At 45.2% G+C, this 13,138-nt stretch overlaps 1 protein-coding gene across 3 annotated transcripts in view; it reads right to left on the reverse strand.

Moving 5' to 3' along the window:
* The window catches only part of EZH1 (enhancer of zeste 1 polycomb repressive complex 2 subunit), a 394,387-nt gene that overhangs the window by 108,111 nt on the left and 273,138 nt on the right, over nucleotides 1-13,138 (reverse strand). For all 3 annotated transcript variants that reach the window (XM_040329824.1, XM_040329823.1, XM_040329825.1), the window contains one exon: nucleotides 2,043-2,221. In XM_040329824.1, coding sequence (XP_040185758.1) covers nucleotides 2,043-2,221 — 179 coding nt within the window. The remainder of the gene's footprint in view (nucleotides 1-2,042; nucleotides 2,222-13,138) is intronic.

Raw genomic sequence — 13,138 nt, forward strand, 5'->3', positions numbered from 1 at the left:
AAAACTTACGGAGAAAAAACGAAGCTGAAAAGCTTCTTGGATCTCCGTAAGTCCTAATTTGCATACCCGAGGCGGCATTTCGACGCGAAATGCCCCCAGCGGCGGATGCGGTACTGCATCCTAAGATCCGACAGTGTAATTCAATTACACATGTCGGATCTTCTATGGGAAACTGATTCTGTGGATCAGTTCCATAGTTAGGACCAGGGATACGACGGAGTAACAGCAGTTACTCCGTCGTATCTCTTTTGAGGATTTGGCCCTATGACTATTATATGGTGGCACTGCCCCAAAGTGACACAGTTTCAGGACTTTAAACTCATTCGTTCAGTCATGGGCCAAAACATCTCTAGGAAGACAGAGAGTGACATCTTTCAAAAATTAAGCGATGATATCCCTAAAATTAGGAAAATAATAATTTCCTACAGTATATACAGTACAGTTAAACTGGATCATGATCAATAATAAGCTAACATGTACTCTCCATAAAAATCAAGCTAAGTTTGATTAATCAATCCTTCCTTCATGGTTCATTGTACAAGTTTATGCAGGGTGATTGACCACTACTCTTTTGTTTCTCCTTGGATGATTAATCTTTCACTACCCAGGCTAGCTGATGTAGCAGTCTGGGCATTTCAAAGCTGCCACTCTTCTTTTCCCTTTTGTTTATCTGGAGTTGAAGGAGTTGTAAAGGAAAACATTTTTTGCCTAAAATGAATGTCTGCAAGGTAGACAGACAGAATAGTGTAATGATTCTGTTAAAAAACAAGTAAATACCTATTAAAATTCCTTCATCTATATCACCTCCGGCGTTCTAGTTTCTGTTCTCTCATTCACTTCCTGGTTTGCGGCGCTCATTCATGTAAGAACTACATTTCCCAGTATGCATTGCCGCACGCCCAGTAATTCACACCTCCTTAAAGTCTATAACACGTAGAGAGCGTCCTGCCACACAGATGTAGTTCCCTGGAGGGGGTGAGCACGTCACTGACCACCGCAGTAAAGCCTCCCTTCACGGTGGTGAGTAACAATCAGATAAGCAGGAAGTGAACAGAACAGAGAAGAAATAGAGCAACTTATGAGCAAAAACGAACAATGAGGAAGTGAAGAGAGGAATGTCTGCAGGTAAAGGATGTTTATTATGAAAATTTTATTTTTACTTTACAACCCCTTTAATGCGTATATCGCAAGCACACTGTAGAGATATTCAAAATAGTATCCAAAAGTTTATTAAAGCTATCACATTACAGCAAAAACTGAGGCAGGATCAGTAGAGGAGGAGTCATACAGGGGGCTGAATTGCAGTGTTTTTTCCCCCCCCAGTTTTCCTCTTTCAGGTGGAGGTATAACACAACTGTTTTAGAATTCCTGTGTCTCTCATTTGACGATAGAAAAATTGCAACTACCATCTTTTTACTCTACAGGGCCTTTGCTTACAGCAAGTATGTCATGTTTTGGAGATTGAGCCCTGGTTCACATTGGGGCGATTTTGCATGCGATTTGACATGTCAAATCTCATGCCAAATCAGCAGTAATTTTCGGCAATGGCAGCATCCGAATCGATGCAACACAGTACCGATTCCCAAAAGTAGTTTCTGTACTACTTTTGGCGACTTGGGTGTTCGATTTCCATCGACATCTGTTCAGCAACCCTCACAGATGTCTCTGAAATGGCCCCGAAGTTGGGACTGACATGCGGGAATGAAATTGTGCAAAGTTTAGCTGAACTTGCACAATTTCATTTTCACGGTCAGTGTGAACCTTGGTTTAAAGTACGTTTCGAACCCAAACTGACAATTTTATTGTGTGAAAATTGGAAAAACTGCTTTGGCAGCAAAAGGGTGAAACAAATAAGTATTATACTATCAGCAACAAGTAAAAAAACATGACCTTGTGTTATGAATCAAGACTGATCCTAAACCTGTAAGATCTCAATCATTTCACGTTTTGATAGCTAGACATATTGAAAAAGTCACACAAAAATTACTTTTGTGACTCAATGAAATACCTTTAAAACCTATAATTTGTTCACAGTAACAAACCTTCTTTAGGCCTCGCTGGATACTGCAGTTCTTGCAGGACACAATCTTGGAGTCCCAGTGCTCAGAGGCACCACAAGTAAGGCATAGATCAGGGTCACACTCACGGACAGCCAGATAACATGGACATTGTTTGGTATTACACTGTGTCTTACATCTGCATCCAGGGAAGCGGTTTTGACCTGTGGGGGGAACATAGGAGACTAACCCAAATATAACAGACCAGTGATCAGACAAGCTGTCTTATACAAAAAGCAGATTGTTAAGCATAAAAGAGTGATCAGCACATACAGTCCAATCAGGGCCGGCCTTAGGTGTTCAGGAGCCCTGTGCGAGCTAATCCTGTGGCGCCCCCCCCCCTCCCCCATCTTCACCCCTCGCCCCCTGGTCACCTAAACTTACACAAAGAGGAAAAAAAAAATTGTAACAAATAATTTGTTTTAATTTAACTTTACATTACACAGCACCCTGCACCTCTGGACCCCTTTACATTACACAGCCCCCTGCACCCCTTTATATTACTCAGCACCCTGCACCACTGGACCCCTTTATATTACACAGCACCCTGCACCCCTTTACATTACACAGCACCCTGCATCTCTGGACCCCTTTACATTACACAGCACCCTGCACCCCTTTACATTACACAGCACCCTGCACCTCTGGACCCCTTTATATTACACAACACCCTGCACCCCTTTACATTACACAGCACCCTGCATCTCTGGATCCCTTTATATTACACAGCACCCTGCACCCCTTTACATTACACAGCCCCCTGCACCCCTTTACATTACACAGCACCCTGCACCACTGGACCCCTTTATATTACACAGCAATTGTTCACTATTTATTAGGTTAATCTTTACTTAATTTCTTGTACATCTATTTACCAATCGATAGGGGTGTGTCTTCTCCTGGTGAACCACCACAGAAGTGATACTTATGTGTCCGGACTGTCTGAGTTTCATTGTTGTATGTTTGTCATTGTTTCTTGTTTGTTTGTCTGACATTAGCTATACCGCCTATGCGGCAGCATACTGTTCTATTTAATAGCTCTGCCACATTTTCTATTTCTATTTTGATTAGTTTTATCATGCTTTGTAGTAAATTAATAATTAATAAATTATAATATTTTTTTGCACACCCTGAGTATAGTCCCTGCTTTGCCAACAGTAGCCTCTTACCTAGGGGCAGCCTTTGTTCCTATAGGGCTGTCATCTAGGTTTCTCTATATTTATTATATTACACAGCACCCTGCACCCCTTTACATTACACAGCACCCTGCATCTCTGGACCCCTTTATATTACACAGCACCCTGCACCCCTTTACATTACACAGCACCCTGCACCTCTGGACCCCTTTACATTACACAGCACCCTGCATCACTGGACCCCTTTACATTACACAGCACCCTGCACCTCTGGACCCCTTTACATTACACAGCACCCTGCATCACTGGACCCCTTTACATTACACAGAACCCTGCAGCTCTGGACCCCCTGCATGTTACACAGACCCCCCTTCAGTGCAGACCCCCCTTCAGTGTATCCACCCCTTCAATGCAGACCCCCCGTTCAGTGCAGACCCCCCTTCAGTGTAGCTCCCCTTCATTCAGTGTCACTGCCCCCCTCATTCAGTGCAGCCCCCCCTTCAGTGCAGCCCCCCCGTTCAGTGTAGCCCCCCTCGTTCAGTGTAGCCCACCCCCTGTTCAGTGCAGCCCCTCCTATAGTACCTCAGATCAGCGTGGTGGCACATGCACAGCAGGTCCCCTCCCCCTGTTTACACATAAAAAGAAAGGAGGGGGAGGCGACTTCACTCGGCTGTGCCTGTGTGACATCCAGGATCGCACAGACAGGCAGCTCGTGGCCGCAAGAGGAGGGGATGGTAGGTGCAGCGGTGTCACCCTGAACCCTCCCCCCCGCACACCCCCTCGCCACTGTAGCTAGTTCGCCTCTCCCTGCCTGTGCCAGTGTGCCACTGCCTAAACCCGCGGCGATGCCACCGCGGGTGTAATACAATCGCGGAGGGGGTGCCGGTCTGACACCCCCCAGTGTGTGGTACCCAGGGGGCGGCTCGCCCCCCCCCCCCAGTACGCCTCTGAATGGCTGCACAGCGCCCCTGTTGCCCATGGCGCACAGCTCGCACACCCCAAAGGCCGGCCCTGAGTCCAATAAATAAATAATATAGATAATAAAACCACTAATGTATAACAAAATACTGTAAGTGATAAGTGACAATGTGCAATAAATGCTATTAGTCCCAAAGTGCAAACATAAGTGAACAGAAAATGGCAAAAAATAATAAGTGATGAGGGTCCTTGTGCAATCCAAATCTTAAAGGAACTTCACAATCTTCTGTATAAATCTTCTAGGTGCTGTGCTCACAGAGCGCTTACCTTAAGGCAGGTATATGCAGACTTGTATGAGTGTGGGTAGGTCCAGGGATGGTTCCTCCACATTCCCAGCTACTGTCTGTCTCCACGGGTACAGATAGTCTCACAAGTTCTCTCCTCGATTTGAGCCCCAGTAAAATCAAAAGAGACACTCCATCGTGAAGTACAGCAAGGGATTTTTAATAAATAAAGCTGTAGAAAACTAACATCAAAGTAAAAACAAAGCAGTAGTGACAGCCGTGTTCAGGCTCTTCCTATTTCCTGGTCCATCAGATCCTTACCGGTTACGCCCCATCACGTGGCTTCATCAGAGGTGATGGGGCGTAACCGATAAGGATCTGATGGACCGGGAAATAGGAAGAGCCTGAACACCGCTGTCACTGCTGCTTTGTTTTTACTTTGATGTAAGTTTCTACAGCTTTATTTATTAAAAATCCCTTGCTGTACTTCACAATGGAGTGTCTCTTTTGATTTTACTGGGGCTCAAATCGAGGAGAGAACTTGTGAGGCTATCTGTTCCCGTGGAGACAGGCAATAGCTGGGAATCTATGTGGAGAAACCATCCCTGGACCTACCCACACTCATACAAGTCTGCATATACCTGCCTTAACCGGTTGCCGACCGCCGCATGTATATGTACGTCCACAGAATGGCACGTACAGGCATATGGGCGTACATGTACGTCCCCGCCTTTCCCGAGGTCAGGGGTCCGATCGGGACCCCCTCCGGTACATACGACGGCCGGTAACCGTGTGGGAGCGATCCGGGATGAGGGGGCGGCTATTGGTTTCCAGCCACCCCCTCGCGATCGCTCCCCGCGAATCAGCTTCCTCCTCTGCCCGCCCTGCCTGTGTAAGTGTAAACACAGGCAGGGAGGAAGTGATGTCATCTCTACTCTGGCGGTCTTTTCAGTCCGGTTCCAGAGGAGAGAAGACATCGTAACTATGAGTTGCACCAACCCCCCCGATCACCCCCCTGTCACAGTGTCACTGATTGCAGTGATCATTTATTTTCTGATCATTGCATTTAGTGTCATTTGTGACAGAAAAAAGTGTTAGGGCAGTTAGCTTTAGGCCCCTTTAGGTCCAGGGTAGCCCCCTACCCCCCCCAAATAAAGGTTTAACCCCTTGATCACCGCCCTAGTTAACCCTTTCACCCCCTATTGCCAGTGTCACTAAGCAATCGGTTTTCTTTTTTTTTTTTATTCTTTATTTTATACATTTTTCTTTCTCTTATAGAGAGTTCAAAACAAAAATAGTTACAGTAATACAATTAACATTTCAATTATCTCTTACTTTAGTATGTTGGCTACTGTTATTCCTCTCATTCTCAAAATTCTACTTTCTTAACTTCCTGACAGTTATTAAACAAAAACCCTGTCGTTATGAACTCCCTTCCCCCCTCCCCCTCACCCCTCCCCTAAACAAACCCCCCTCAAAAAAAAAAAAAAAAATTCCTCTCGGATATCACCCCTCCTCCTCCCATCCCCACCTCAGGGATTTTGCTCTCTATATGTAATATATGGGGCCCACATCTGTCTGTATTTCTCCTCCTGTTCCCTCATTCCCATGGTCAAGTTTTCCATTTGCTGAATTTCCGTTACTCCTGCCAACCACTGTCTTCTTGTCGGAAGAACCGTACTCTTCCAAAGAATTGGAATGCATGCCTTTGCCGCGGTCAGCAAATGTCTAATCAAAGATTTTTTAAACTTTACCATGGAAATCGGGAAATCATTCAGCAGATAAGCCGCTGGGCTATCTCCCAGGTTCACCTCAGTGATTTCCCTTATTTCTTTCAGTTTCGGGCAGTTTCGGGCATTCCCAGAATATGTGCACCATGGTGCCCTCCGCCTCTCCGCATCGCCAACATTGATCTGATACTTCTAGGTATATCTTTTTAAGTACTACTGGAGTCCTATACCATCTAGTTAAAATTTGATATCCCCCTTCCTGATATTTGGTGGCTAGCGAGGCCTTATGTGTAAACCTGAAAATTTTATTTTTCTGGGTCTCTGAAAATGTCAGCCCTAACTCTCTTTCCCAGGCTTGGATAAATAGGAAAGTCTGTGGGGCTTCTGATTCTACTAGCAGACTATACATACAGGACAAACCATGTCTCGTTGGTTTTCCCTTTAAGCAGACTTCCTCAAACTCCGATAGTCTTCTAGTCCCCCCCCCCCCCCCTTGTGATTTTATTGCTCAGATTGCCGCTTTCAATTGCAATTGTCTTAATGGATCCAGTTCCCTCCTGACTATCTCTTCAATTTCTCCACTAGTCCTCCTCTGATTATTGCTCTCATAATGTATTAGTCTGCCCATACCCATTCGTCTTAGGTTATTAAAATGTAGGTCTGTTAGGCCTATCTCAAACCTCGGATTCCCAAGAACTGGCATCATTGGGCTTAGATATTCTGAAATTTTAGTTTTCCTGAAAATCCTTTTTATCGCTCTTATCGTCGCTCCCACTGTAGGGTGTTTCTTCACTTTAGGTGGAATATCTACTTCTGCAATCCATGCCATTCCCTCCAAGGGGATATTTGCAATTTTTTGTTCCATATGGATCCACGGTTTCTCCTTCTGGTGGGCACACCACTCTACTACCCTTGCCATATGAGAGGCATCATGGTACCTGATAGGGTCTGGGAATCCCACCCCCACTCTCTCTTTCGGCAATGTAAGAATATCCTCCTTATTCTCGCCGGTTTATCTGCCCAAACAAACTTGGCAAATCTAGATCTTAGATCTCTCATAAAACCTATGGGGATCTTTACAGGAAGGGTCTGGAATAGATACAACAGTCTTGGCATCACATTCATTTTTATAATATTAATCCTTCTGAACCATGTAAAGGTCTCCTTATCCCATCGTTGGAAGTCTACTTTGATCTGTTTTATTAAAGGCACATAATTCAGTTCAAAAGTTCTATTCAAATTTTTCGGAATCTTTGTACCCAGATAACATATCCATTTATAAATGGAACCTGTCCATTTAAAGGGAAAATTTACCGCTAGTTGTTCCTGCCTCAGTCCATTCATCTCCACCCCCATCGCCTCCGATTTACTATAATTCACCTTGAAATTGGACAGGTCTCCATATTCCCTTATCTCCTTTAATAACGATGGGAGGGATAACTCTGGCATCGTTATCGAAAACAGTAGATCGTCTGCAAATGCGGCCACCTTGTATTCATCCCCTTGAACCCGCATACCTCTTATATCCGCATTCGCACGTATCGTTCTCAAAAATGGTTCAAGGGTAAGGGTGAAGATAATCGGGGAGAGTGGGCATCCTTGCCTTGTCCCATTCCATATTGGGAATGGTTCAGACATCACCTCGTTTATCTTCACCCTTGCCATCGGGCAAGAATACAAGCTTGAGATCCAATTTTGCATCCCTTTCCCAAACCCTATATGTTGTAATATGGTTCTCAGGAATCCCCAATCCACCCTGTCAAAAGCTTTCTCGGCATCAGTCGAAATTAATACTAACGGGTTTTGTTGGAGTTGGGATAAATAAATAGTGCTCAATACTCTTTGTGTATTTTCCCTCCCCTCTCTACCGGGTGTAAACCCTACCTGATCTGGGTGTATTAAGGATGGGATGTACATTATCAATCTGTTAGCGAGTATTTTCGAGAAGATTTTTAAATCTACGTTCAACAGCGATATTGGTCGATAACTGGAACATAACGTAGGGTCCTTTCCCTCTTTCGGAATCACTGCTATATGCGCCCCTAATGTCTCCCTTAGCATCGGCTTTCCTTCTCTTCATGAGTTAAAGGCTGCAAGAAATTTTGATGTCAATTTTTCATGAAAAGTTTTATAATATAATAGGGTATATCCGTCTGGGCCAGGGGCTTTACCCGGTTTAATTGCTTTGATTGTTTTTTAAAAACTCCTGCGATGTTATCGGCTTCTCCATAATCCCAATGCTTTCTTCTGGTATCCTGGGCATTCCTGAGGCCACTATATATTTCTTTGCCTGATTTTCTCTACTATGATTTTTTGTTGTTACTGGTTGTTTCTCCAATTGGTAGAGGCTACCATAGTATTCTCTAAAAGCTTTAGCTATTGACTGAGATGAGTTTACTAGAGTATCCCCTTGGGTTTTTATTTTTTGAATATGGCTCTTTGCTCTTGTCTCTCTCAACGCGTTCGCTAGCATCCTACTAGGTTTATTCCCATACTCATAGTATGCCCTTCTACATGTGCTTAATTTTGCTTTGGCCTTGTCAATTAATAACAAATTTAATTCATCTCGCAGAATAGTTAACCTCTCTTCAATATCTGCTCTTTGTGATTTCTTATGTTGGTTTTCTAAGATTCTAATCTCCCCCAGCACGCAGTCCAGCTTTGCGTTGAGAGAGCGCTTTCGATGAGCTCCTAATGAAATGAGGATCCCTCTCAAGTAACACTTATGCTTTTCCCATCTACATAGATGCAATGTTTCATCTGAATCATTTATTTTAAAAAAAGTTTCTATTTCCTGGACTATCTTTCTCTCGTACTCTGGATCCCTAATTAATGTTTCATTGATCTTCCAGTTCCATTCTCTTGGGCTTGCTATCCCCCATTCAATGGAGCAGTTTACTGGGGCGTTATCAGATATTGTAAATTAGCCCATTGATGCGTCCCTTAAATTTAACAATATATTTTGATCTAAAAATATGTGGTCAATTCTTGTATACGTTTTAAGTTTTGCTGAGTAAAAGCTATAGTCTCTCTCATGGACATGTAAAGTCCTCCAACTATCTATTAACTGTAGCTCTTGAAGGATCTTCCTTGCTCTTCGCAATTTTATATTAGATATGTAATAAGATCCTTTAGATGAATCCAAGCTAGGCTCTAGGACCAAATTTAAATCCCCTCCCAGAATCAGGGCTTCCTCTTTCTCCTGACTTATCAAGTTTGAGTACTTCTCTAACACCGTTACTGGGTCCTCGTTTGAGAGATATATGTAAACTAGAGTAATCTTTTGCTCATTCATCGTCCCTTTTACCAAGAGAAAACGACCTTCATCATCTGCTAGTACCTTCTCTTCCTTCCATGTTATCCCCTTGGCTATCAGAGTTGCAAAACCATTTGCTTTTGACGTCTGGGAGGCACCATGGTACACTACTGGGAATTTTTGGCTCCTAAACTTTGGAATCTTATCTTTTCTGAAATGCGTTTCTTGCATAAACACAATTTGTGATTTAAGTCTTTCCAATTCCGTTAATATTTTAGTTCTCTTTTCTGGGATATTTAGCCCCTTTACATTGTAAGTGGTGATATTTATTCTATTCATTTTAGCTCTCACTTTTCCCCCGTTCCCCACCCCTCTTCTGTCTAATTAGGTGTAATCCCAGACAACTAAGGCACCCAATGCGGAGGGGCTGAGGGAAAGAGGACACAACACAGAGAAGGAGAAAAAAAAAAAAACAACCAAACAAAAACAAAAAAAAACCCTGGTCTCTCGGTTTCAAGTCCACTGTCCGAGTCTCAGAGTAGTCTTACGTTCCTCCTCAGTGTCCCTTACCAGTCCCGGTGGTGTCTCACTGCTGGAGAAAAAAAAAAAAAAAGAAAAAATAATCCCCCCCACCCCCCCCCAAAAAAGAAGAGAAAAATAAACCCCAATTAAGCGTCTCCAACTTCCGTCCTTTTAGGAGGAGAGACGCTCTTATGGGGGTAAGAGTACCGCGGAGGAGCACGCCTTGGTATCATTCTGGGTGCACCCTCTTAATATAACTTTAGATTATTCCCTCCTCCCTCCCACTTGTATCCTACATAAGACATCCCTGGGGTTGGTCTGGGCTGGGTTACGTACTGTGGGGACCTTATGGACTCTATCCAATTCTAGTGGTGTATCTGGGCTATTTTTCAAGACTTTATTTAAGATAGCCATAGTAGCTTCCCTTAAAGCCTGTCCCTCATAGTTCTCCGGTATCCCCTTAATGCAGAGATTGTTCCTTCTGCTCCTGTTATCGGCTTCTTCTGTGTATAACTGCAGCCTGATCATATGCTGTTGTTGCTTCTCCAATTTCTCCTCCAGGACTGTGAGCCTTATATCCACTGCGCCATGCTGTTTCTCTAGGATAGATATTTTTTGCTCCCCCACTGCAGCTTTTGAACGAACATCCTCAATCTCTTCTCTCAATGTATCTGTTATACACATTAACATTTTTTGGATATCCTCTTTGGTTGGGAGGGCCTGGATGAGCCTGCTAAGCTGCCTAATATCGGGGGACAGCTCCCGTTCGCCCCCCTGCATGACCCATGCATTCTGTGGCCCAGGCAATCTTTCCTCCGCTAGATCTGCCCCGGTATCCCTGGGTCTACACATTCCCCCTCCCTGGGCTTTACTCTTTATCCCCATAGCCCTGTCCAATATAGTTGATTCTTCCAATGGAGTTTTGGGGGATCCCCTAGGCACCTCCAATATATTTAACATTGACGAAAGAGTTAACAGTACCTCTGTGGGAGGTTGTAGGACACCTCCAATCTCCTCTGTCTCCGCTGCTGGTACCGTTACTGATGGTGCAGGTTCTCCCTTCCGCTCCTGGGCTACCGCCGCTAATAGATTTGCGTCTGGCATTCCCCCCCGGAGATAATCCTGGGGTATGCACCACTCCTCCGGGATGACCTTGCCTTCCTTCTGATGATTTAAAGTTTGTGGTTGAAGTGAATGTCGCTGCAGCGGCTAGGGAGAAACTCTCTGACAACGAGTGTCTCCTCAGACCTCCAACTAGCCCGTCCTCTTCTCTCTGCACCTCGCTCCTGTTCACTGTCATATACCGGGTGATATATGAGTGGCTAGGTCTCTGTGCTCCTCCCGTGCTTTTGGCAGCGTTCCTTCCTCGCCGCGACATTAGCCGCCGCAAACCGCAGCAGACCACCGCAAGACGAAAAACGCCGCGAGCCGCGACACACCGCTATCTCAGCTTAAGCTTAAGGGAGGGGGGGGGGGGGTCCTTTCCTGTCGTTCTCCTGTATGGGTGCACCTGATCCTCGGCTAAACTCTCCTCAACGTGTCCTCCCTCCGCCATACTCTAGCCACTCCCCCCGGAAACGGAAGCCAGAAAGCAATCGGTTTTCTGATCGCTGTATTAGTGTCACTGTTGCCGCTAGGTAGCTAGTTTTTTTTAAGGTTCGCCGCCAGGTTTCTATAGCGTTAGGTACCCCCATAAATAAAGGTTTTAACCCCCGATTGCCCCTAGAGTTAACCCTTTCACCAGTGATCACCGTATAAGTGTCACTGGTGACGCTGGTTAGCCAGTTAGTTATTTTAGGTTCGCCGCCAGGTTTTTAGAAAGCGTCAGGTACCCCCATATATTATCTAATAAAGGTTTTAACCCCCTGATTGCCCCCTAGTTAACCCTTTCACCAGTGATCACCGTATAAGTCTTACGGTTGACGCTGGTTGGTTAGTTTGCTGTTTATAGCATCAGGGCACCCGCCGTATATAACCCAATAAAGGTTTAACCCCCTGATCGCCCGGCGGGTGATATAAATTACATTTTAGCATCAGTCAGGGTCTGCGTCGCCAACTGCGTCGCCCCAGGCAGCGTTAGGTTAGTGCCAGTAACGCTTACACCCACGCGCAAAGCATACACTCCCCTTAGTGGTATAGTATCTGAACGGATCGACACCTGATCTGATCAGATCTATACTAGCGTACCCAGCAGTTTAGGGTACCCAAAAACACATTGTTAGCGGAATCAGCCCAGATACCCGATAGCACCTGCGTTTTGCCCCTATGCCCAGCCCAGCCCAACCCACCCAAGTGCAGTATCGATCGATCACTGTCAGTTACAAAACACAAGACACAGAACTGCAGCGTTCGCAGAGACAGGCCTGATCCCTGCGATCGCTAACAGTTTTTTTTTAAGCGTTTTCTACATTTGCTTTTCTACAGTCAGGTGCTTTTTTTACCCGTGAATCATCACCAGTGCAAAGCGAATGTACACTGGTGAAGAGGCCTTCAGGATTCTGAGCATGACAGATAGTGAAGAGGAGGAGGTCACGCATCTGTCAGAATCAGGCTCAGAATACGAACCCGTTTACGACAGCGGCTCCATGACAGATAGCACTGACGACGAAGTTGTGGTCCCTGCTAAGGCCAGGCGTACCCGACCCCATTCTAATGTTGTTGAGCAGCAAGAACGGCAGGACCCTTGTATGGAGCAGAGAAGTACTAGCGCCGCTATTCCTTCTGGTGAACTGGCAAGCACCAGCGGCCTAGTACACCCTGGTCGTTCACCAGCACTGCAGTATCACGTGGTGACGTGGCGAGTCCCATAAGTGCAGTTCAAGCTGGCGAGGTGGCAAGCACAAGTAGTGTCCCGCTGCCACCAAGAAGAAGAAGACAGAGACAGGCCCGTCATGCCCATAGTGCCCTTCCTGCAGAATTCGCCTATCCTGATTGGGTTCCCACCACTTCTGCAGCACCCGTACTTCCCCCATTCACTGGCCAACCTGGTATTCAGGTGGATACAGTTGATTTTATGCCACTTGATTTCTATTCGCTGTACTTCACGGAAGATCTCTATGGATCTATTGTGGACCAGAGTCATTTATATGCTGGTACCTACATCGCTGCTAATCCCCAGTCTCTCCTTGCCAAAGAATGGAAACCAATTACGGTTTCCGAATTTAAGACCTTTCTGGCCCTTACACTCAACATGGGCATACACAAATTTCCGGAGTTGCGGATGTATTGGTCCACA

The sequence above is a fragment of the Rana temporaria genome, chromosome 12 (assembly GCF_905171775.1).
Source record: "Rana temporaria chromosome 12, aRanTem1.1, whole genome shotgun sequence".
NCBI lineage: Eukaryota > Metazoa > Chordata > Amphibia > Anura > Ranidae > Rana > Rana temporaria.